The 25,899-nt window shown below is 39.3% G+C and overlaps 1 protein-coding gene across 6 annotated transcripts in view; it reads left to right on the forward strand.

The window, feature by feature from the left end:
• Nucleotides 1–25,899, forward strand: part of COL16A1 (collagen type XVI alpha 1 chain) — a 234,413-nt gene that overhangs the window by 184,202 nt on the left and 24,312 nt on the right. For 4 of the 6 annotated variants that reach the window (XM_087970506.1, XM_087970509.1, XM_087970508.1 and 1 more), the window contains 9 exons: nucleotides 5,153–5,257; nucleotides 8,326–8,358; nucleotides 13,354–13,428; nucleotides 13,516–13,560; nucleotides 14,026–14,070; nucleotides 18,042–18,095; nucleotides 20,226–20,279; nucleotides 22,721–22,774; nucleotides 25,156–25,200. In XM_087970506.1, the coding sequence (XP_087826632.1) occupies nucleotides 5,153–5,257; nucleotides 8,326–8,358; nucleotides 13,354–13,428; nucleotides 13,516–13,560; nucleotides 14,026–14,070; nucleotides 18,042–18,095; nucleotides 20,226–20,279; nucleotides 22,721–22,774; nucleotides 25,156–25,200 (510 nt within the window). The remainder of the gene's footprint in view (nucleotides 1–5,152; nucleotides 5,258–8,325; nucleotides 8,359–13,353; nucleotides 13,429–13,515; nucleotides 13,561–14,025; nucleotides 14,071–18,041; nucleotides 18,096–20,225; nucleotides 20,280–22,720; nucleotides 22,775–25,155; nucleotides 25,201–25,899) is intronic. The other 2 variants (XM_087970507.1, XM_087970510.1) reach the window with 1 other exon arrangement.

A 25,899-nucleotide genomic window follows, 5' to 3' on the forward strand; every position in this document is an offset into this window, starting at 1 on the left:
TCATGTCACCATGGGACATTGCAAATGGCCATAAAGATGAGCTAGTTCCCAAGCACCCAAAAATGTGACTGTGTGACCATGGAGAGGTGGGGGTGGCCATTGTAACTTCAAAATCGGGTCATAAATACATCTTTGTAACCGCCTTATAACTTTGAATGGTCACTAGGCAATCAGTCATAAGTTGAGGACAATTTAGTACAATACATGTAGTCCACGACTTACAGTAGTTCATTTAGTGACCGTTTACTGAAAAAAATGACATAACTGTTTTTCACACTTAACGACCATTGTAGCATCCCCAGGGTCACCTGATTTATATTTGGATGCTTGACAGTTTACTCATTTTTATGACGATTGTAGTATCCCAGAGTCATGAAATTGCCTTTTGCGACCTTCTGACAAGCAAAGTCAATGAGGAAACCAAATTTAATTAACAACCATGTTAACTAATTGAACAGCTGCAATGATTCACTTAAATGTGGCAAGGAAAATCGTAAAATGGGGTAAAATTCACTTAACAAATTTCTCACTTAACAGCGTAATTTTGGGCTCAATTGTGGTCATATGTTGAGGACTACCTGTACAATATTGCAACACAATACAAAATATCAATCCTGAATTTGCTCATTTGGGTTATTGGTTATTCTGCAAAGAAAACTATGGATTTTCTGAGAGGGTTAAGGATACTGATCATTAAATCTATATTACATTTTTCAACTGTTCTAAACATTAACACAAGTAACTACTGTGGGAGCATAGAAGAACATGGGGAATTGTTGATTTATCAAGGGCTCAGAGAAAATGGAATACCATAGAAAAAGATGACAACCATAGGACTAGAAACTAGGTCTAACAGAGATACTGGGAGTTTTCCTTGAGAAAAAATGAATAAGCAGGAGATACGATAATGCTCTGGATTTCTTAATGTTGGCAACTTTAAAATAAGTGGACTTCAATTCCCAGAATTCCTCAGTCAGCATGGCTGGCTGGGGAATTCTGAGAGTTGAAGTCCATATATCAGTGGTGGGGTTCAAATTTTTTTACTACCAGTTCTGTGGCCGTGGCTTGGTGGGCGTGGCAGGGGAAGAATACTGTAAAATCTCCATTCAGAGGTGGCAATTGCAAGTTCTCTGAACTACTCAAAATTTCCGCTACTGGTTCTCCAAAACTGGTCAGAACCTGCTGAATACCACCTCTGCCATATATGTTAAAGTTGCTAAGGTAGCACTCTAGAAATACTCTGAAGCAAATCATAAGGAATTTTCACCAAAGCTGTAAAACTTCACCCAAGAATTATAGAGTATTATAAATTATTATAAAGAGTATTATAAATCATTTACTTTAGAGAGATATGAATGGCTGAATGAAAGTAGAAATTGATTATGTGTGGCCCATTTTCTATGATTTCAGAAGGCATGAATTTTTAGACTGATTTTTAGACTGATGCTAAGATAAGTGTTGCCTTATTGGGAAGATGGGCAGCATATAAATTAAATAATTGAGCAAAATTCAACTTTATGCGAAGAAATATTTCCAGGCACAAGAGCAGTTCAGTAGTAGAGTCAATTACCAAAGGAAGTTGGAGGACTGTCCTTCATTCAGCAGATCCAAGCAGAAGTTGGATGGTCTTCCTTCAGGGATACTTCAATTTAGATTTCTCCATGAAGCAGAAGGTTGGACTCCGTGGTTCTTCCAGAATCAGACATGTATGAAATACTATCACTCCGTCTGATCCAGCTTATATCTCTAGCTGAGAAACATCCATTTATTTTTATTTATTTAATTTATTTATTTATTTATTTGATTTGTCAATCGCTTACAAGATAATAGGTATAAGTATAAACATAGTTGTGAATATATGGAATGGATAATATAAGAAAAATAAAAAGAATCAACAGGACAGGGACGGTAGGCACATTGGTGCGCTTATGCATGCCCCCTACAGACCTCTTAGGAAAGGGGTGAGGTCAATAGTAGACAGTCTAAGGTTAAAGTTTTTGGGGTTTGGGGAAGAAACCAGAGTCAGGTAGAGTATTCCAGACATTGACCACTCTGTTGCTGAAGTCGTATTTCCTGCAATCAAGTTTGGTGCGGTTTACCTTGAGTTTGTATCTACTGTGTGCTCTTGTATTGTTATGGTTGAAGCTGAAGTATTCATTGACAGGTAGGACATTGCAATGTATGATTTTATATACTATACTTAGATCAGACCGAAGGCGGCATAGTTCTAGGTTTTCTAGGACTAGAATTTCAAGTCTGGTGGCATAAGGTATTCTGCAACGAGTAGAGGAGTGGAGAACTCTTCTTGTGAAATATTTCTGGACTTTCTCAACTGTGTTAATATCAGATACATAATGTGGGTTCCAGACTGATGAGCTGTATTCAAGTATAGGTCTACCAAATGTTTTGTATACTCTAGTTAGTAGTGTGATATCACCAGAGAAAAAGCTATGTAAGATTAGGTTAACAACTCTTAATGCCTTTTTGGCTATGTAGTTACAGTGGGCTCTAGCACTTGGATCATTAGAGATAAGTACTCCAAGGTCCTTGACAGAGTTTGGATCATCAACAAGGTCTTGACTATTCAACTTTTATTTTCGGATTTTTTGGGGGGGCAATATGTAAGACAGAACATTTATTTGTTGAGATTTGAAGTTGCCATTTGTTTGACCATTCTGACACATAGTCGAGGTCTTTTTGAAGGGTAGCAGTATTGTCTGTGGTGTTGAATAGCTTTACATCATCAGCAAAGAGAACACAGTTGCTCTTAATATGATCACAGAGGTCATTTATGTAGAGTATGAAGAGAGTTGGTCCTAGAACACTGCCTTGGGGGACACCACTGTTGGCAGGTACAGAACTTGATAGGACGCTCCCAATTTTGACCATTTGTTGTCTGTTTGACAGGAATGCTTCTATCCAGTTATGCAGGTATCCAGAGATACCATAAGATTTTAGTTTTAGTAGTAGTTTGTACCACTGAATCAAAGGCTTTACAGAAGTCTATGTAGATTGCGTCTATTGCTTTGTCTTGATTGAGTTGTGTAGTCCATATGTTTTTGCAGTGTAAGAGTTGCAGATTACAGGATAGTGTTTTTTTTCTGAAACCAAATTGTTTATTAGAGAGTAGGTTGTTTGTCTCTAAGTGGAGGATAATGGATTGGTTAATAATTGATTCCATGACTTTACAGGTGATGCAGCATAAGAGATTGGTCTGTAATTTTCAACTAGGCTGGGGTCTCCCTTTTTGAAGATGGGGATGACCGTGGCTAGTGACCATAGGTTTGGCAAAGAGCTGGTCCTGAAAGATTTTTCAAAGATTATGCTTAGAGGTTCAGTTATGGCAGTAGATAGCTTTTTAAGAAGTAGGCACATATTCCGTCCGGTCCGATAGATAGAGATGGTTTTAGATTGTGTAGTGCTTTTTCAACATTGTCTTCTGTAAAATCGATATATATTAGATCATCTGTGGTTCGACTAGGAAATACTGGGCATGATCCATTGCTGTTTACAAATACTGAGCCAAAGAATGTGTTAAAGAGGTTGGTTTTAATGGTGTCATCGTTGCAGTCTTTACCATTAGGTCCTTTCACGGGTGGGAAGGAGCTTGCCTCTTTTAGTTTGTTGTTTACAAAATTGTAGAAAGCGCGGGTGGAATTGGTGCATAGAAGGTTTTCCTCTTGTTTAATGTGATAATTGGTGCATTCAGTCTTTATCTGGTGGCATAAATTTTTGTATCAGCTTTTGAAGTTGGCAACATGACCAGATTTGTTTTTCTGCCAAAGTGATCTCTTTTTGGACTGAAGCTTCCTTGTTATGAGTAATCTGTTTTTTTCTGGTTTTAGGAGTTGTTATTGGTACATATAGTTTGATGATTCTTTTGACTTCAAGTAAAAATATGTTGTAATGGTCTTCAACAGTATTGCATCCAGTGAATAGAAATTGCCAATCAAGGGATGAGAGATCTATAACTATGTCTATAAGATCATAGTTGCCTTTTTTGAAGTTATAATTGGGAATCCTGTCGTTATGATGATTTTTGTGTGGACGTATGTTGAGACAAAAGTCAATCATGTTGTGGTCACTGTTGGAAAAGGGTTCTTTAATTTGTATTCCATAAATTGAATTCAAACTATTGCAGGAGATGAGATCGAGGCAGTTGTTAAGCCTAGTATTGTTGGTTACTAATTGTTCCAGTCCCAGATTTGTTACAGCATTGTAGAAGGTTGCATGTATGGGTTCAGTTGTACATTTGTTTAGGGTCTGGTTAATATGAGGTAGATTGAAGTCACCAAGAAAGATAAAAGCATGTGGGCAGGATGCTGCCCATGTTAGTGGTGTATTTAGCTTGTTTACATGTTCGATGTCATAATCAGGGGCTCTGTAACACAGTAAGAACCAAAATGTAATATTTAAGGACAGTTCACAGACGATGGTCTCAGGAATAGCAAGCTCCTGGGTAACTTGGATGTTTTTTAGATGTAGGGACTTTTTATAGAAGATAGCAACACCATCTCCTCTATGGATTTCATGATCTGGTCGGTAAACATGGTAGTCTCTTACTGTGGTAATGGAGTCAGGGAGAGATGCGTTGAGCCATGTTTCACAGAAAAATATGATGTTGAATTTAGCTGTATTTAGTAAGAGGAGACATTCAGGTATTTTATTCACAAGGCTTCTTGCATTGAGTAGCTTGCATTTAAGGCCAGTTGTAGTTGGAATTGAAGTAGTTAGGGGTGTGCATGCCTAGTTTTGAGTGATGGTGGGATGGATGTGGTAGGGTTGGATGCTGAGTTGTGGGTTGTGTGACTTACTTTGGATACAATCAGTGCAGTAATCAATGTACAGGTCCTTCTCTCCATTGTCTAGACGTCTTTTGAATTCAGTGTGGAGTTCACGGGAGCGGATTCTTTGCAGTATGGATAAGTCTGGTCTTGAGCGAAGTTTTTTGTGGTTGGGATTCGTTTTTGCAATGGTGTTTATTATATGAATGAATATACGTTTGCTGGACTCATTTTTGCATACAACTCTACAAAATTTTGGGGCCACCGAGCCATCATTATATTTGAACTCAGGGCCATCTCTGGTTATTTCAATCCATATTTCAAGTGGTAAACCTTATCAGACTTACATTCTTTCTCTTCTCTTATAGCAAACCTACTGTGCAGATTGCAACTCCCAAAGCTCTAATGGGATAAAAGGAGAAAAGGGAGATCAGGGACAACCTGGAGCTCCAGGAATAGATAATTGTGCACAGGTGAGTTATCTCTGAGTCTCTTCAGCCACAAAGCAGATTCAGTGGGCTTGCAAGGGTGTCCATCTGAAACGCACACACTTTCAATCATTGTGCAGTCACACTGCATATGTGTGATGGAATCTCCAGCTGGACTGGAGGGAAGCATTAAGAGGAATCCTCGCATTGCAGAAAATGGCACAGGTCTTCATACATACTTCTTCATTACAGACACCAAACTCAATTTCATGCTCATTTTTATATTCTATTCCATATCTTATTACCGTTTTATATTTTCTACATAGTTTTTCCCCTCTTTTAATTTTCTCAATGTTATTTTAATTATCTCATCTCAATTCAAATAATTATATTTATACTTTTGTCTGTCCTGTTTCAATTTCATATTATCTTTTCTTATTAAACAAATTTTTCCCTGTAGTTACCAATTGGAGTATGACACCTTTATATCCTTTAATTTTATCCATTCAAACTCTTATTTAAGCTTCAATGTATACCTTTAAGATTATAGCATTCAATATAATACATAACTTCCAGTCGAATTCTGCTTGGTACATTCTTAAAATACACATGATATTCTTAAAAGGAAAAAATTATATATATATGTAAATAAAGCACACATTCCATTCCAATTCAATTCTATCATTAATATTCATTAGAATCTTAACATCTTTAACATTTCTTTTCAATTAAATATCATACTTCCTTGGGAACACTTATAAATTTTCCATAGTTAATTCTTTTTTTTCATATTTCTCACGTATATTGTTATAAATCATTACTAATAATTTAAAATGTTCCCTTTTAATTCTCTCAATCATTTTAATTCATTTATTTATTAACAAACATCCCACTGCATTACAATAAATATTTTATCTATCATCATATTTTCTAAAGGTATTTCTATTTGTAATATAACAATGCTATCTTATGTAACTTTGCAGAATCCCTTTTGCAATTAAATTTTCACCCATTATCTCTAAACAAGCTTATGGTTACAATCCTTATATCTTTTCCCTGTTTCTCCATTTCTTGTTTCTGTCTTTTACAACTTCTTTTCCTTGCCTTCTTCCCCCTCTTCTTCTCCCTCCCCTTTTTACCCCCTCGTCTCTCTACTTCTAACTCTCTCATCTGTAATCCCCTCTTCTGTTGCTTTCTAATCTTATACTTATTTTCAAATTATTATTATTCTTTTTGGCTGTTTTTTCTAGTCTTAAACCTTTCACTCTCTTTCCCCCCACTTAAAATTATTTGATCATTAAAGATGGCTTCTTCTTTGTCCCAATCTTCTTGTTCTGCAAGCGTTTCTTATTGTTTCTCATAGTTCCAGATCTCCATTTCTAAGAATTGAAATACGAATCTTCTAAGAGTGATACCATTTTAAAGACTTTTAAACAACCACTCGGTTAATTTTAGTCATCCAGATGCATCTGTTGCTAAGCAAGACAGTTGTTAAGTGAGTTTTGCCCCATTTTCAGTGAATCACTGCCACTGTTAAGTTAGTAGTACAGTTGTTAAGTCTGACTTCCCCATTGACTTTGCTCGTCAGAATGTTGCAAAAGGTGAACACATGACCCTGGGACACTACAGCCATCATAAATACATTCCAGTTGCCAAGTGTCCAAATTTTAATCATGTGACCATGGGGATGCTGCAATGTTGTGTGAACAACTATCATAAGTCACTTTTCTAAGTGCCATTGTAACTTTGAATGGTCACTAAATGAATACTTGTAAATTGAGGACAGCCTTTTCAAGTTTTTGGCACTTCCTGCTCAATCTCATTCAGTGCCATGAAGTCCCTCATATCACTATACCTAGAGGTGTATGTTGGTACCTATTTTTCATACAAGTGAAAGTTTGGTACTCTTGAGCAAGATTATAAAATCTTTTGCACTTTCTCCAAATCCATATTCTGGTCATAACATTCACATGTGGGTTACTTAAAGAAATACAATCCACCATAGTTGTTATGATGTGTACAGAATAACCTTTGAGTAACAAGGATATGCACATGGAAACGTTTATGAGAGTAGTTATGAATAATTATACAGCCACACTCAGATACACTAAATTGAGTTAAAGTTTACTTGAAGAAATAGCACAGTCCAATAAACGGTCCAGGTCATATATGATTTACAGTCCAAAGAATATCCAATTACAAAATCTTACCGGTTGCCTTTGTCATTTCCACTAAACAAAAATATCAAAGTATAAGCACAGCATAAATACAACAGAGATACTGAATGTCAGAGATACAGCATGTCAGAGAGAATAAGCCATGATCTCTAGCACCCTCTTATGGCAACCTGCAATACAATCAACCAATCGGAATATAGTATAAATCAACACAGTGATTTTGTCTTAAAGCTACAAACATACATTGCTGGTTTATATATTGCCAACCCAACTAATTGGTGGACAGATTCCTAACAATAGTCTTTTAGATCTCATATAGCAGGAGGCATTCCCAGTTGAAGTTGGATGATCTCAAGGTTTGGTTTGGTTGATATTTGGTTTGGAAGGATGACAAAACCCCATACTGAATGATAGATTGTGAATTTTAAAAATATTCAGTAAAAGAGTAGTAAAGCATTTCTGTATCATTGCCAAATGAGCTATTAGATATTTCCAGCAGTCGTGAGAAGTTGAGTTCCACTTAAGGATGTCTTGACTTGACTTAACACATTGAGATTTCCCAACCAATTGAAGCAAATTGGGGATACTATATCTCCATCAGGTTCACTGACCTGAGCAATTTCTTTGTGTGATTCCATAAATACATTCAGGTCTCCTGTGCTGCCATATATCACAAAGGGGAACAAGCCTAAGTGCAATGCCTGACCCACAATTTATACCTTACCATGATCACAAGGGGTCCTGGAGCATGCTCATCAGTTGCCAATTGCTTTATTGGCATCCTGAAAAATATATAGGCTCAAAAGAAAACTTGAGTGGATTCTTCAATTGAATTAGTCCTGCACTGATCAAGCAAATTTAGCATCTGCAGAACTTTAGTGTGCCGTAAATTCTGGACTAGGAATTAAACTCATGATGCATCTCTTCTACTTTCAGTGCCACACTGAGTTCCGTGCAGAAGAACCCCAGGTGAGTAAATCTCTAGGCCAGATATTTATCCATAAGGCTGCAAAGGAAAGATAAAGACATAACAAATTAGTATCACTTCTTTTCTCCAAATAATATGCAAAAAACAACAGGATACCTATTTCTTTGGCAAATTGACTTGGAGCTCATGTGCTGCTGTATTTGACCCAACTGGCACCAGCTGAAAACTCCTTAAGTTAAAATAGTTTCATTACAACTGAGACCTTCTGTACTCAGGAATCAATTCTCACCAAAATTATATTGGGAATTAGATCTTTCTAAAAACAAGCCATTTGTATGGGCCTTTGCAAAGCTGTTTTAAGTAGTAGTTCTTCTGGAAAAACTGGACTGCTGTCTAAATAAACATTTCAATGAATTTTTTAAAGGATATTGGCTATTCACATTTCTGAAGTTATGTATTTTAGTTGTGACCTTAAGTTGGATAGTAGTGTGGTATTATATTAATTCTTGATTCTGTTGATACCATCAATTATTATTATTTATTTTGTCTAGCTATCGGTATATAAAGACAACAACTATTACTTACTGGTAATACATAAAATAGTAGATATTGTAAGTTGCCCCAAATCTTTTGGAATGAGTGGCCATAATAAATTTAATTACCATCATCATCATGAAATGATGGTTAGTAGATGGTTGTTTCACTGAAAGCTGTCTTCCCAACAGTACAGTTGTCCTTAACACCAAACACAGCCTTAATATTCTTGACCCAAGCCATTTCACTCTTTCTCTAAAGAGTGAAACATAGTCACTCAGTGACTATGTTCATTCAACCCTCTTAACCACACATGGCCACACATTTCCAAACTTGGTCAGCATGCTAAGTTGGGTTGCATGAACACACATCATTTGAGTAATCTAAGGTTCAATAGTTTTGTAAAACTTGGGTTAATCTAACAGAGCACATTGTGTGCATGCAGCCATTGTTTGAGCACTGAAGCTACGTGACAAGAACTAGGTTTGCTAGAGATGAGAGAAAACAGCTAGAAAATGTCTAAATCCAGAAAATATTTTCTGATGCCAGCTGTGCCATGGAAAATGGGAAAAAGAATTATCACCCAACTGCCACAAAGCATTCAAAATGGTGCAATTGTTCCTGTATTGCACAAGGATTGTGCAAATAATTGAGTGGAGTAAAAGAAACAAACACACTGTAAATAAGCACCAAACAATTCCGACTAAGCATGCTTAAAATGTATGAACAGTCACAGTTTTTCTATAAAAGAATTAAAAAGATAAAACAGCTGTTCAAAAGGCTTATTTGTTTTGTTTAGTCCCAGTACTCAGGAACATTTGTGGACCAGGTGTCTCCAAACGGGGATTTGGTGGATCTCTAAGTTCAGGACACTCCAGAGTTTGTTAGCAGTCATTAATAAATTAAAAAATGCCAAATTGTCCAAAGTTATTACTGAGTTGATATTCTATGGTTGATTTCCCTATGAATATTTAAAAATTTCCAATCCAGCTGGAGCTGGTGGCAGAAGTGTCTGCAGTCAAAAAATGTCAAGGCTACAACTGCAAGATTAACTGCATGATGCCCTCCTGGAGTCACAAAGAGCAGGTGGCCGTCATGATAGGAGGACCTTTGCTCCATTTTGTACTGTGCACCAGTTACACGCTTCCCTAGGCAGGGAGGCCTCCTGCTAGGCCACTCATCTCAATATGTTCTGCACTACCCTTGAAAAGTATCCAGAAGCTTCAGCTGGTACAGAATGTGATGGCACGGACAATCTTGGGCACCCAAAGAACAGTGCATGTAACATCTCTATTGCACAAGTTGCTCTGTTTCTTGGGCCAATTCAAGGTGTTGGTGATTCAAAGCCCTACATGGCATGGGGCTAGGTTACCTATGGAACCATCTTTACCTCATCACATCATTCTGTCCCACCCAGTCAGGAAGAGAAGCTATCTTGGAGGCTTCTGGTAGTGCTTCCATCAACAACGGATTAGAGACCGTGATTGTGCACGGCCTCAATGTATGTTTACCTTGTCGGAGGGTCCCAAACGGGACTGGATCTACCTCGGAGGGGTGGGGAAAGAGGGGGAGACTGCCAGCGGGGTCAAGGGGAGCCGCATCTCCCCTCCCTGGCTTGGCCTACTCCCCTTGAAGACAGGAGTAAGCGGCAGTCTTTAATGGCTGCACTGAAGATGGGAAGCCATTCGGGATTAAGATCATGCTGAAGCAGAGAAGAAGTCGGCAGTGTGGAGACCAGGCAAACTAGTTAACATATGGACACTAAGGTACCCCAGAATTAAGCTAAAAAGAAACCTTAAGAAAGAAAGATAGTAAAAGCGGCGACCAGAAAAAGTGGGGAAAAATTGACAGCTGAAAGTGGCTTTGAACTTTGAAAGGAGCTAAATTCAAGGAGGAAGCCAGAAGAAAAAACGTGTTTAAATTGGATAAATAAATGATTTTGGCACTAAATAGGCAAAAATAAAAGCTGGACTTGAATGTGCAAAAAAAAAAAAAACAGTAATTGTTAATTGGACTTAAAAGCCCTAATGAGAGAAAAGTAAGTGTGGGGGGGTGGAACTTGGACATAACAGACAGCGCCATCAAATGGTAAAAGAAAAATTTTAGTGACTCTTTAAAAATGCCTGGTTCTTTCAAAAGTGGAATTTGATACAAAATAAGAGAAACTTTGTTTCAATAAAATAGAAACCCTGGAAAGTGAAAGTTGAAAATACAGAATATCAAAATAAAAGAAAGAAACGTGAAGAAATTACTCTGGGATTGTTTGGTGATTTGGCATAAATTTAAACTTATGGACACTGGACTGTTTGATGAACTTGGAAAAAACTTAAAGAGGATTTAATGGAAGTTCATAGTTGGAAATAAACATCAAAGACACTGGTTAAATTAAATTACTGGACAATTGGTTTGGATTTAAAGACTAAAGAAAGGGATAAAGAAAATATAAAAGAAGTGTTTAAAAATGGCAGAACTTTTTTTGGAACTAAAAATGGAATTAAGAAACATTAAAGAAATGTTACATGAAAGAGGTGAGACATTACTACCTAGCTTTACAATAATTAGAAATGGCAATTTTGGAGTATGAAGAATTAAAGAAGATGCCAGCTTCAATGAACAAAGGGAGCAATGAATATTAAAGCAAAAGAGAAAAAGAATAGGAATTAAAACTTGGATATTTGAGGAGGCAATTAAAAAGGGAAATCTTTTGAAAGCCAAAGAATATGAAAATAGCAGAAAAGGGGATTACAGAGGGAAATTTTAAAGAGGGAGGGGATAAAAACTGGAGCAAGAAATGGAGGGGAAAAATGAAGGCAAAAAAGAAACAATAAGAGAAAGGACCAGGAAACAAGGAGATATGGAAATTGTACAAAAATGAAAAGAGATTGTTTAATCAAGAGACATAAAGATAATGGATAGATTAGAGTTAAGAAAGGGGCTTCTGCAAGGTAATGTGGTGTAATATAATGGCATTTGAAGTAATAAATTATCTAGGATATAGATTCTCAAAATGTAAAGATTGGAACTGATGTTTCTTTGTTACTAGACTACTTGATATTGTTAAATTACATACAGAGATAAATGGAATAAATGTGGGGAAAAGAAACTATGATAAATATGCTAATATGCTAGTCCTTGACTTATAACCATTCGTTTACAGCAGGGGTGTCCAACCTTGGCAACTTTAAGACTTGTGGACTTCAACTCCCAGAGTTCCTCAGCCAGAAAAGCTGGTGGAGGAATTCTGGGAGTTGAAGTCCACAAGTCTTAAAGTGGCCAAGGTTGGAGACCCCTGTTCTAGACCATTGCCACCCCTCCTGCATGGAACACTCCCCCTCACAGACCTCTTGACAAAGTGCTCTCAAGCTCTCAGAGGAGCATGCAGCCTTGGGTCTGTTTAGTGCCCTGAAGCCATCCCCTCTTGCAATTACTGTTTTTATGCTTCTAATATTTTATTATACACCACCCAGAGTCTCTCTGGGTGAGAGAGATGAGCAGTTCTTAAATATAATAGATTATAGATGACAGACGGACGGAGCCCTGCTCTTCTTTAAAATTTCCCATAGGACTTCAATGGTGCGATTGCAGCCGCCATCTTGATTTCGTTTTTACCATTACCACCATTGCTGTTGGCTGGTGATATTAGAGAAATATCATGGAATTGGGGTGGGGGTGGGGCGCTGGGGGTTGAAATATTTCTTTCTCTATGTGACTCCGTTAGGCAAGAGTTTTGAGTGCTATTGCAGTCTAGGAGCCTGCAAGCGCATTTTCCATTTAAGAAAAACAATGGTTGGCTACCTAATAATCTCCCGATGTGGCATCTAGTCTGGCCTTCAGAATAGCTCTAAGTCTAGAAATAGTGTGTCTGTGCCCAACAAGGCATGTAAATACACAAAGCAGCCCTGAAAAATTCACTCACACCATTTACCATGGGCCAAGGGACATGGAGGGTTCTAAACTCCTGTTCATTCATGCAATCAGTCCGGGGTTCTGACATTTGGTTCCACCAAAGATTGTTCCGCCCCCCCCCCCCAAAAAAAAACAAAAAAAAAACCCTCATTTGGCTCCTTGGAATTTTATTCATGGAATAAATAATTTTATCCATGGAATAAAATTCATGGAATTTTATCCCTAGTAATTCCCAGTCTCAATCCATGGCTATCCAGCAGTCAATTAAATGAGATTTCTTGTTGTTTGCTTGAAACAAACTCAAATGGATGTTCATAGGTACTGGCGTGGGTGGAAATCCAGATTTGGATGGAGGCAATTTACTAAGTGGGAGAGTGCTTCATTCTCAATATTTAATCTTAAATAATATTTAGGTTTGGTCTTTTGGAAAGCTTTAGAGTGAGCAGAAGCCCAGGAAGAGATAGAAATCTGTCAGGAAACAGTGACCACTAGAATTACTATGGCAGAAATGGAGCTTTCATCCAGCAGAGTCCATCTTGGGTTTTGAAACTGTTGCAGATCCTTAACCACTTGAGTCATCTTGTCTTCTCTTCCAGTCTGATAACAATGATCCTGATTGTGCTGGAGGACATCCTGGAAGCCCTGGCTATCCTGGACAGAGGGGTGAGCAGGTAAAGCCCCTGGAGAGATCAAGGAGCCAGGATGGTATTGCAGTTTCCTTGAATTCAGAAATGAATTTTGTCTTGGCTTCTCCTTAGGGCCCACCAGGCTTACGAGGCTCTCCAGGCCCACCTGGACCAACTGTAAGTATATCCTTTGAGCCAATTTCTGCTTAGATCTTTCCCTTAAGCCTTTACCCACTGCAGCATCATGTATTGGCATAATCTGATGCCTGTCTAAGAAACATGGAATGTAAAGCCACTTAAGGCCAGCCTTCCCCCTCAGGGGATGCTTCTACAACTGGACAGTGTTCAGTTGGGTGGCTGCTATCTTGCTCTTCACCAAGAGCCCAGCTAATTCTGGTCCAACAAATGTCCTCTTTGCTCATCCACACCTACACCCATAAAGGGAAGGGTGGGCCACTGTTTGTTCTCTTGGCAGCTATTTGGAGCAATAGAACTTGGAAGTTTACACTTGAATTAAGCAGAAATGCATAATATGTTGCGAAGGATTGGCCTTGTCTTCAACGAAAGCTCCTTTGTTTGCCTGCTTTCCCTAGTCCAGCCAATGTGATGACTGAGTGATGACCTCCCTGTTTCTTCCTGTAGGGGCCCCCAGGTTTTCCGGGAATGACTGGCCCACCTGGATTACCTGTAAGAACCGATAAAGCACGCGCTCTGTGCAGTCCTGTGTTGCTGCTGTTTGTTTGGCTTCTCATCCTACTTCCTCCCTTCTTCTCCAGGTTCTGGGTCTAATATCTCAGCCAGCCTATTCTCCCATGTGCTGCCACCTGGTCTGTAGCTCTTCCTCAGTCCTTCTCCTAGCTCAGGGATGCTATGCTATCTAGAACTTTTCTTTCAGTCAGAACTTTCCCTTCCAACGATCAATTGCGATAGGAAACTATCTAGTTCCATAGGCAACAGGGGGTTCACTTGATCTAGAGAATTCCCCTTTAAGGGTAAGCTCTCAGACAAGATCCTTCCTCAGCCTTCCTTCAGAAAAGCACACCAGAAGACTCCACAATCCCAATTTGTGATGGGATATTCTGGGTTTGGAACTATTTATCAGGCAGTGAGTAGACTGATTATTTCTAGACAGCTGATATTTCTCCCCAGAGATATTTCATATCAAGTAGATTCCAACACACAATTTTCCCCTCAGGGCTTAGCTTATCAATTAGACTCTGGTCATGAATACCTGCTGAGCTGAATCCCTTCAGAGGAAGCAGTTGGACCCAGGTTCAAATACATACCTGAGAAAGAATCTGTGGACTTGAGAAGAAGCTGTCACTTTTCCTAAACTAAAGAGCCTCCCTTGTCATGTCTGTGAGTTGTGCTTCCAGCTCTTGAAACATCATTGTATCCTCACCTGACCATCACCACCATTCATTAATTCCTGATTTTCATCTCACTAATGACACTGTAACTCCCAGTCTGTGTGATTAATCGCTCCGTGATGTGGCCCTGTCACTGTCTGGTGTCAAGAGTACATCCAATAAAAGCCATCACCATGTAACCTCAACTAACTCTACCCTGCAATGGTTCATGAAAGCCTCCAACATTTGTGTGGGGTGTAATTAATGGAGATTCATTCTTGTATTATAGGTTGTGTAGGTCTTTCTCCACTTAGCAAGAAATTACAGTTGAGAGATGCTTGTGATGTGGGACTTTTGGATACTAAAGAGTCTCTGGAGACATCCCCATTGATTGGATGAATGCACAAGCGAGGTCCTACAAGCAACCAGTGTCAACTGGGAGCATTACTTTCTCTCCTAGTCACCAGGCGTTCTTAGGGGAGATGCCAAACTGGGCTAGTATTTGCATTTAGTAAGAAAATTCAGAATCTCTTTGGGTCTATAGATGAGGAAATTGAACTGAAGCCTTTCACGGATGGACTCAGAGCACAAAGGGAAATGAATACAATGTTGGCCAAAATGCTTCATTTGACAATGGTTTTAGCAAGATAAGTATAAGTCCTTTTTTTTCTAACTTGGCCCTGCAGGTAGAAAGATTGTCCATTTTTCCTAGTTTGACTATCTGCAAGTAAGAAAAACAGTCTCAGTCCTCAAATCTTCCCTTTATAATTGGCACATCAGAATATAAAAACAGAAAAGACATCTGTAGGCAGCCTTTGTAAAAACAGTATTTCATAATTGCGGTGCAGGAAAAAAACCAACTTAAGTTAGTAAAAAGTGATTGCCTCCTTCCCTTCAACTGCTACACAATGAAAAAACATATTCTAGAAGCATTTTAGGAATATATTATTGGATGCCCTGATAAAACAAAGCCCCATTCCTCCCTAATACAACAATTTTATCCTACAATGAACTTATGGCATGAATTGCTGAATCTCCTCGTGAATCCAGTCCCAGGCTTTGGACCAAACTGAACAGTATCCAGGATGATGAAGCAACATGAGAAAAAGGAGGGGAGAATTATCAAAATATAATTCTCTTTCAGATATGTCAATAGGGTGAGGTCAAAACTTCAGGTCATAAATATGCAATCAAAGGCCCATATATATATATATATATTTTACATATGAAGCATAGTTGTGTCTTTTGACCCACCCTGAAGATATTCTGCCTTCTTCAGCCTTTTGCTCAACATAAAAATGTATATTTGCTAAGGCAAGGGTCTTCAAAGTTGGAAATTTAAGACTTGTGGACTTCAACTCCCAGAATTCCTGAACTAACATGACTGGAGGAGGAATTCTGGGAGGTGAAGTCCAGAAGTCGTAAAGCTGTCAAGTTTGAAGACCTCTGTGCTAAGGAAAGAACATTGTGGATCATTTTTTTTTATGTTTCATTTTCTCTTAGATCAATCTATTTTTGCTAACTTTCATATCTTCAGTCGAAACCTGATCCTACATTACAGGCCATTTTCTACTTCTGTCCTCCTGGTGGGGCTTCATGTATTTTCCTCATGATCCTGACATGATCACAGAGGAAGGAGCTGAATTAGTGATTGGGCAGTTACAATATTAGAATGACAGCATAAGAAAGAAAGAAAGAAAGAAAGAAAGAAAGAAAGAAAGAAAGAAAGAAAGAAAGAAAGAAAGAAAGAAAGAAAGAGAGGGAGGAGGGAGGGAGGGAGGGAGGGAGGGAGGAGGGAGGGGAGGGGAGGGAGGAAGGAAGGAAGGAAGGAAGGAAGGAAGGAAGGAAGGAAGGAAGGAAGGAAGGAAGGAAGGAAGATCATCTATCTAAATCAAAGACCAGCACAATCTATCTATCTTTGATGGGGGGAGGGATAGATGATAGATAGATAGATAGATAGATAGATAGATAGATAGATAGATAGATAGATAGATAGATAGATAAATAGATAGATTTCTCTAAGGATTTTTGCACAGGATTGCGACCTAAGATGTTCATTATTTTCTGTGGGAACTAGTCACCAGTTCCCATTGAATTATGAATCATGGCTGAATTGTGACTTTAATTTAAATGTTTGGCCAGGATCAGTAATGGAGACTGAAGTGGAATCTAATCAGATTCAATAGTTCTTGTGTAAGTAGTAAAGAGAAAAAAAAACAGTGAAATGATTTGATAATGATTTCATCTTCTCTAGAGCTTCCAAGATGCCAATGCAGGAAATGTGACAGCCACATAACACCACTCACTTTGCCTTGGAATTTAGATGTGTGTACTTAAAAACTTGCTGATTTTTTTTCTGCACCACATGCTGTCTTGAATACTCAGAGAAAGCTTTTCCTAGATCATAGAAAAGAAATCCAAATAGAGTTAATTCTTTTCATCTAGCAATGTGTTTCCAATAGTGCTTTGTGGGGATTGGGATATGTCTCCATGGGACAATTAAGACCTTATACAGGTGGTCCTCGCTTACCAACTATAATGCCCATTCAATATTACAGTGCTGTAAGAAATAGCTTTATAGCCAATCCTCACATTAATGACCATTGCAGCATCCTGCAGTCACATGATTGCCATTCAGATGCTTCCCAACCAGCTTGTGATTAGCAGAGTTAATAGAGATGGCGAAAATAAAATTGTAAGTGCAATCATGTGATGTTTTGCTTAGCGACTGCAGCACTTAGGAATGGAGTTCCAATTTTGGTCATTAAGCGAGGACTACCTGTATTTGGAACAAAATGTAAGTGTGTACATGTGTGTGTGTGTGTGTGTGAGAGAGAGAGAGAGAGAGAGAGAGAGAGAGAGAACATTTGTGAATCTTCTGTCCTCTAGATATTACCCAGATCATGATCCAAACCCATTTTGATTGTTCCTTGTCTCAATTAGCAATGTCATGTGTGCCCAGAATTTCTGCTGCAAACACTGCCCTTCTAAAACCTGGCTATTCGGATGTCTAACCCATCAAATCTGTGTGCATTCTATTGATCTGTAAGCCTAGAAAAAGCTATGGAAAACTGTGTTCCAGATGCTGATGGTAGCTTTCCTGGCACCAGTGGTTAATTAAAGAAGTGGTGACTACCTCAAGACTACTCGATACTTATGCTGTATTCCTATTTCTATAACTTATTCTCCATCTGTTCCCAGCCTGTTCCCAGGTACATAGCTAGAGAGGCCACCTTCGCAACCGTGGTTCAGTTAAATGGGGGAGGGCAGACAACATGAAACATGCCTGGTATCTTTTTCTTCCCGAAGGGACTCCAAGGTGAACGTGGGACAGCTGGATTCCCTGGATCCAAGGGAGAACCAGTGAGTGTTGGATCCAACTGATAATTTCAGAGAAGCCTTGAGCTATGCATGGCTCTCTACAGATCGATTGGGACAGCAACTTGTCTGCAAGATGCTAGGTTGGGAAAGACAGGTCTGAATTCCCTTCGATTGCACAGCTTAGAAGACTGATGACAAGCCTCATGGATGGGTGCAGTTGAGATTGATGGAGAACATTTTGGTGTGATCATGACTCCAAATGCCTGAAATAACAAGTTACAGATGACTTGAGGCAGGAGCTAGAATGCCCCATACATTTTTTTAAAGCAATGACAGAACCTGAAGAGTGTTTCGTTTGTAATCAACCACAAACAGATGATATCAGATCTGGAAAATCTATAATTAGAGGCTGTGTCCATGAGCATCCAGCTGTTGTTGGGCCTCTTCTATCTCTGATTTAAGTGCATTAAATAGATTCTTCTAATTTGCAGTAACAAGTAAATGGAGAACTCTAGAGGCATTTATCTCCTCTGAAGATGCCATGGAAGTGACAATATTCTCCCTCTCTGCCTAGAGGAAAAAAATCAAACGAGGATGACAGGGAATAGTAGAAGGGAGGACATTTAAATGGGTGGGGGAAGAACATCTCCTCATCATTGTAACTGGCCACATTCAAAATAGAAGTTATTTTGTAAAAGCACTTGCTGCGTGCTATCAAAATGCCTGATTGTCCACAAAGAGTTAACTGTGATTTAAAGTGATGGTTTTTGTCTGCTTAATGATAGGGAGGCAAGGCCAGGTAAGTCAGAAAAGGTCTACAGAATATCTTAGCATGCTTAAGCTTATTACTGAATTAACCTGTTTAGGGTTTGCACAGTAGGAACTATGAGCTGAGTGGGACCCCCAACTGCCCTCAACTCCCCTGAAATAAAAGCCGATTGTGTTGCATCAAAGTAGCCAGCAACTTTCTGGCTGATTTAGTTCAGCCTGTCATCTGAACATAGTAGCTACCCAGTGTACAGACCTAGAGAGGTTTCATGCATCCAAGGCTCCCCTTTCCATTCTACAGTGATACACACACACACACACACACACACACACACACACACACACACACATAGTTTCGGCAGAATCTCATCTGCCATCATCAGGCTTCTGTAGTGTGTTTGTCTGGACGACAGACGAACACAATACAGAAGCCTAATGATGGCAGATGAGATTCTGCCGAAACATTGCTACAACTTTAAAAGCACAACTACAATGACGTGGGAAAATACCCGAACAAAGCTGAATGCCATACATGTAAGTACCTGCGAAAACTTAAGAATATTATACATACATACATACATACATACATACATACATACATACATACATACATACATATATATATCCCCCTGCCCCCCTTAGTTTGATGTTTCTCAATCTTGGCTCCAGCTTCTCTTCCACTTCCCACTAGTTTCTCTTCCTGGCTTGAGCCGTGGTGGTGCAGTGGTTAGAATGCAGTACTGCAGGCTACTTCTGCTGCCTGCCTGCTTGCCTGCAATTAGGCAGTTCAAATCTCACCAGACTCAAGGTTGACTCAGCCTTCCATCCTTCCGAGCTCGGAAAAATGAGGAGCCAAATTGTTGGGGGCAATTGGCTGACTCTGTAAATGGCTTAGAGGGGGCTCTAAAGCACTGTGAAGCAATATATAAGTCTGCTATTGCTATCTGGGGAATTCTGGAGTTGAAGCCCATACATCTTAAAGTGGCCAAGGTTGAAAAACCTTGCCTTAGTTCCATGATTGCAGTTTTAATCTAAGAAATTCTAGATATCATCTGATCTAAATCTAAGAAATTCTAATCTAGTTGGAATCCTCACTTGACCTGCAAGGTTGCAGTAAAAAAGAACGGCTGTCCACCCATTTAATTATTCTGACTGAGGATTTGACAAGATGCCAAGAAGGGCCACCACTCCATGTTCAAGTAACTTGAGCACAAGGACATGGATTCTGCTGCATATTGCAGGAGGGGTTAAATGAGAAAAGGAAGGCTTGCCTGCCGTGTTCGAGCATCTACCTAAACATCCAAATGGAACTGCGTGGATGCCATAGAGAGCTGGTCCTGCCAGGTTAACTTGAAGCTTCAGTAGTAGCCTGCATTGAGATGTTTTCAATGTTCTTCTCTTTAGGGTCCTCCAGGTCAGCCTGGATATCCTGGATCAGTTGGACCACCTGGGCTCCCTGTGAGTATGACCTTCCTTTGTAGCCCTTCTTTCTCCTGGATCTCAAGGGGGTGTGTGCCTTGTACTGTCTCTTCTAATTTCTCCCCACTGCCACAGTCCTGTGAGGGCAATTCAGCTAAGCAGTAATGACCCTTTTGGCACTCAGAAAGGTTTCGCCATCCGCCTCTGCTATTTGGCTTAGGTGCTGATGGGAGCGCTCCATACTGGAGGTGGCTGGTGGACTGACAGGGAAGAGGAGGGCACCCCCATGCCGATCTTGCCTTGCGTTTCTCATCTTTGTATCTAATATTTTTATATTTATTATTTTAAGTGTAATTAGGTCCACTGAGAGTCAGTTTGCAGAGTGAGATGGGCAGCGTATAAATTAGATAGATAGATAGATAGATAGATAGATAGATAGATAGATAGATAGATAGATAGATAGATAGATAGATAGATAGATAGATAGATAGATAGATAGATAGATAGATAGATAGATAGATAGATAGATAGATAGATAGATAGATAGATAGATAGATAGATAGATAGATAGATAGATAGATAGATAGATAGATACATGATAGACAGATAGATTCATGATAGATAGATGATAGATAGATAGATAGATAGATAGATAGATAGATAGATAGATAGATAGATAGATAGATAGATAGATGATAGATAGATAGATACTTGATAGATAGATAGATAGATAGATAGATAGATAGATAGATAGATAGATGATAGATAGATGATAGATAGATAGATAGATAGATAGATAGATAGATAGATAGATAATAGATAGATAGATAGATAGATAGATAGATGATAGATAGATAGATAGATAGATAGATAGATAGATAGATAGATAGATAGATAGATACATAGATAGATACATGATAGATAGATAAATAGATAGATAGATAGATAGATAGATAGATAGATAGATAGATAGATAGATAGATAGATAGATACCGTGTTTCTCATATAATAAGGCCGGGTCTTATTTTTTTTGAGCCCGAAAAATGGCTAGGCCGTCTTTTCGGGTGACTTAATCCCCCTTGCATCTTCGGGCAGGCGGGCAGTGACGGCTTGGATGTTGACCTCGGCGTTGGTGGGGCACTTTGTATCAGGGTCAACGCAGGCAGCACCATATCCGGTGTGCAACAAAAGTACTTCCTAACGGCAAGCCCCACCACCATTCTCCCCATTTCACATGTTTTAATATAGGCCTTAATTTGGGGGAGGGGCTTAATTTCATTTCATGCCTATAAAACATACTGGGACTTCCTATTGGGGGAGGCCATATTGTTGGTGAAACAGGGTAGATAGATAGATAGATAGATAGATAGATAGATAGATAGATAGATAGATAGATAGATAGATAGATAGATAGATAGATAGACAGAGACAGATAGCATTGTTGGAGTTGTGGAAGATTAGAATTACACAAAGCTATTTCTATTATTATTGTTACTGTTACTTAAAAAAGACTTCACCCAGTCAATGCAATGCCCACAAAACATGTATGTTTATATTGAAAAATAAAAAAAATTATTTAACAAAAAAAGACAGACAGACAGACAGACAGAAGATGATCGATGGACTTCCATGGCTGCCGATGGGCCTGGACCTGGGTCTTCTAACTCATGCCAAAGAGATGGGCTGAATGGCTACATAATGCCTTGCTTTTGGGACTTAAGAAGGAACCTAGTGCCACCCAAAAACCATTTTCTGAAACCCAAGGAAGATGTTGGGTGTTCATCAATTACCCACAGTGGAGCAGAATTGCCTTGTAGGAAAAAAAAAATTCAAAGACATTTTTTCTGATCCAAAGTTTGCTCATATTTCTCTTCTTCTCATATGATTCTCTTTAGAATACAGTGTGCCTTCTTAAAGCCCTACTGGGTTTCTATTGCATGGAGGGGAAAGCGTAAAATATTCAGATTTTATCATGTGTGTTAAATTTTTCACCATTTTTAGAATCAACAGTTGGAAATTTAAAACATTGGTTTCAAAAGCAGAGTTTGCCATATTATGTTTGACCTTTTATTAAAAAAAAATATTTGCAGAACTTTTATTATTTTATTAGAAGAATGGAAGAAAGAGGGAATTCTTGTTTTACTGCAGTGCTCACTTGCTTTGGCTGCTGTTAATTGCTAGTTTAAGTGTAGGGATAAAGGCACCAGGTTAGAAATGGGAGACGGTGAGTTCTAGTCCCACTTTGGCCACAAAGACAACTGGGTGACCTTGAGCCAAGCGGTTCCTCTTACCCCTAGGAAACAGAGAGAATGGCAAACCCAGTGCAAATTATTTCCGAAAAACTTGAATCAAGAAAACTGCAGAGACGTGATCTGTGGAGTCTCTGAGAATTAGAAATGGTTGAATGGAGGGAGAGGTTTGCTCTTATAGCACTGCTGACAATATTCCCTTTTCATGTTTATGTATTTGCTTACCGTTAGGGTGCCAAAGGGGAACGGGGCTATGTTGGACCCTCAGGAGAGAAAGGGGAATCGGTAAGTAACTGGAAGAGGTTTTATCTTAAATGTCCTTTCCTGTAATCTTTTCGGAGCTCATCCTTGGAATTGTGGCTGGGGAAGAAGATCCTTTTTTTTTTTTTTTTTCGTATAACCAGGAGTGGAATTCAAATTTTTTAACAACTGGTTCTGTGGGTGTGGCTTAATTTGTGGGTGTGGCTTGCTTCTTCGCGGCCGGGGGGAGAAGGAGAACGTTCCCTTCTTTCCCAGCCAGCACAGCCATGGCCTTGCAGTGGGGGGGAGGCAGCTAGCTAGTGAGGTCATGGCAAAGCAAGCCAGGCAAGCCCGCGGATGGGGGGGAGCGAGAGCGCAGCGGCCTAGGCTGGCCCAGGAGATCAGGGCCGCGGTGGAAAGCAGGCAGCAATGGTGGGCAAAGGCAGGTTAGCAATGGCGGGCGAGATGAGGAATGACTTGGCGGGGTGAGTGGGGTGGGCAGGAAGGGGCGGGGCCAGCCAAGGGCGCGATTTACCGGTTCTCCAAACTGCGCAGAATCATAACAACCGGTTCTACCGAACCAGTCCGAACTGGTAGAATCCCACCCCTGCTTATAACCCTCTTCTCGTTTTTACAAAGCTCTCTCCCCTATCTTTACAGCTGCAAGTTATATCCTCAAAGGCCTTTTAAAATATCATTGGTACACATTTTATTCTGTAGTAGTTACATCCGCATTTTTAAAAAGTATTTTAATTTATGGCTTTAACTGTTTAACATTGCTATAAATCAGCCTGAAAGTAGGAATATGAAAGGGCAAGAAATGCATTAAGATTCATATTAAGTTAGGTAAATATAAAATACCTTGGTGAGGTAAGCTGCCGTACTTTAAGGGCATTGCTAAGCCAAGAGGGAGCCCTGGTTTTAGTGGTGCATTTCTTAACAACGATACCTTGGAAACGTGTGGATTTCAACTCGCTGGGGAATTCTGGGAGTTGAAGCCCCCATATCTTCAGGCTGCCGAGATTGACAAACACTGTCTAAGCTGAAGCAGATTTCCTAGTTATCAAACAACATTCTGACCAAAAGCCGGTGATTCCATAAAATGTTGATGTATTCTCCTTTATCTTTTCTATGAATAAGGAATTTCATGACATGATAGCTGTATTTCAGTACTTGAGGGACTGTCACAGAGAAGAGGGGATTGACTTATTCTCCAAAGCACCTGGAGGCAGGACAAAGAAGCAATGGGTGGAAGATCATTAAAGAGAGATCCAATCTAGAACCACAGGGACATTTTCTGACAGTGAGAACAATGAATCAATGGAATAGTTTGCCTCCTAGAATTGTGGGTGCTCCGTCACTGGAAGCTTTCAAAGATAGACTGGATAATCATCTGCCTGGGGTGGTATAAGATCTCCTGCCATGAGCAGGTTGTTGGACTAGAAAAGATCTCCAAGGATCCCTTCCAGCCCTATGTTCTAGGATTCTATGGTAGTCACTCTCTGTGAATCTAACCAACCAGGAAAGATAATCTCAAATTCAGTCCAAACCAAGTTATGGAGAAGAAGAAAGCTCACAGGGTGGCACCTTGCATGCCAATGTCTCCCCTGCCAAAGAAAAGGAGAATTGTTCCTTCCAAATTACCCAGAAAAAAACAGATACTTAAAGGAGCTAATTAACATCCTTTGCCACCCATTCATTTCATCTGAGCTACAATATGTGTGGGAAAACTGAAAGGAAGGGAAGGTAGGGACTAGGTAGGACTACATCATCAAGAATCAGGAGACCCACCATGAGCTCATTCTCTACTGAAATAGACTGATGGGTTGAGAGACCCAAGGGCTGGTCATGTGAAAGTGTTCTAATTCCCAAGACCATCTTGCTCAAATGGCTGTAGATTAACCTTTCCAAGCCTGACCCCTTTTAGGAGTGTTTGCCACAGCATCCACCATCTCCTGCCAGCATGTAAGTCAGAGGAAAAAACAACCTACAACAACTGAGTATGGTTCTTTGGGGTTTAAAAAAAACGGGACTTTCAAAACTTCTCTGGCAAGATTTTACAGATCAATTTTGGAGCCTCTTGCATGTAAACAATTTTACGAGTATCTCAGTAAGGCATAACTATCTGTTCATTAACGATGACATAAATCCTACACCCACTCTCACAAATGATGTCAAGGCTCTCGTAATTTTTATTTATATATTAGATTATATTTATTAAGTCTGCAATTTAGTAAATAAAAATAATAAACAGGTTTATGGAAGCGTGTACTCGTTCTTTTTAAACTGTCTTATTCTCTGAAGCCATTATTGTTAGATCAACAATTGTCAACTCAAAGAGCTTATCTCCTCCCTTCCATCCTCCACTAGGAGTATTCTTAATTTCTAGGAATGCTGCTGATGGAATGTCTCCTTTTGCTCTCCAGGGACCCCCTGGCGTAGACGGACCGATAGGACCCATAGGACCCTCGGTAAGCTTATCAGCTCACTGTATACAGCACGACTGTAGTGCAGGAAATCTTGAGGCTTCCATTGCCTCTGAAAACAACTGAGCTGCAGCAAGCCTTGTTATTTATGTTTTGAGGAGTTTCCAATCTAAAAACAGTCAGCAGTCAGAAAAGAAGGAACGGTATCAAAGGTTGGGTATCAGAGGTTGAGTCAACAGGGTAAGCTTTTGTGATCTCCTTAGAGATAGATAGATAGATAGATAGATAGATAGATAGATAGATAGATAGATAGATAGATAGATAGATGATAGAGATAGAGATAGATAGATAGATAGATAGATAGATAGATAAAGATAGATAGATAGATGATAGATGATAGATGATAGAGATAGAGATAGAGATAGAGATAGAGATAGAGATAGAGATAGATAGATAGATAGATAGATAGATAGATAGATAGATGATAGATAGATAGATAGATAGATAGATAGATAGATAGATAGATAGATAGATACATATACTTGTTAGCATGTTTGAGAATGCAGGAAGGGAATCTATTTTGTGTACTTTATATATGATCTGGGTCATAGTTCTCACTAAGGAGGTGAACCTGACTCTGGAGTTTATCATACCAGGCTAGTGGTGAGGGCTTAGATTATTTGAAGGGTTCTCTGGATTCAAAGCTGCTCTGCCAATTGAGAAGGAGCATGTCAGGGACAAAGG

The sequence above is a fragment of the Notechis scutatus genome, chromosome 8 (assembly GCF_049901735.1).
Source record: "Notechis scutatus isolate UNSWTSFEM ecotype Mainland chromosome 8, rNotScu1.2, whole genome shotgun sequence".
Classification (NCBI taxonomy): domain Eukaryota; kingdom Metazoa; phylum Chordata; class Lepidosauria; order Squamata; family Elapidae; genus Notechis; species Notechis scutatus.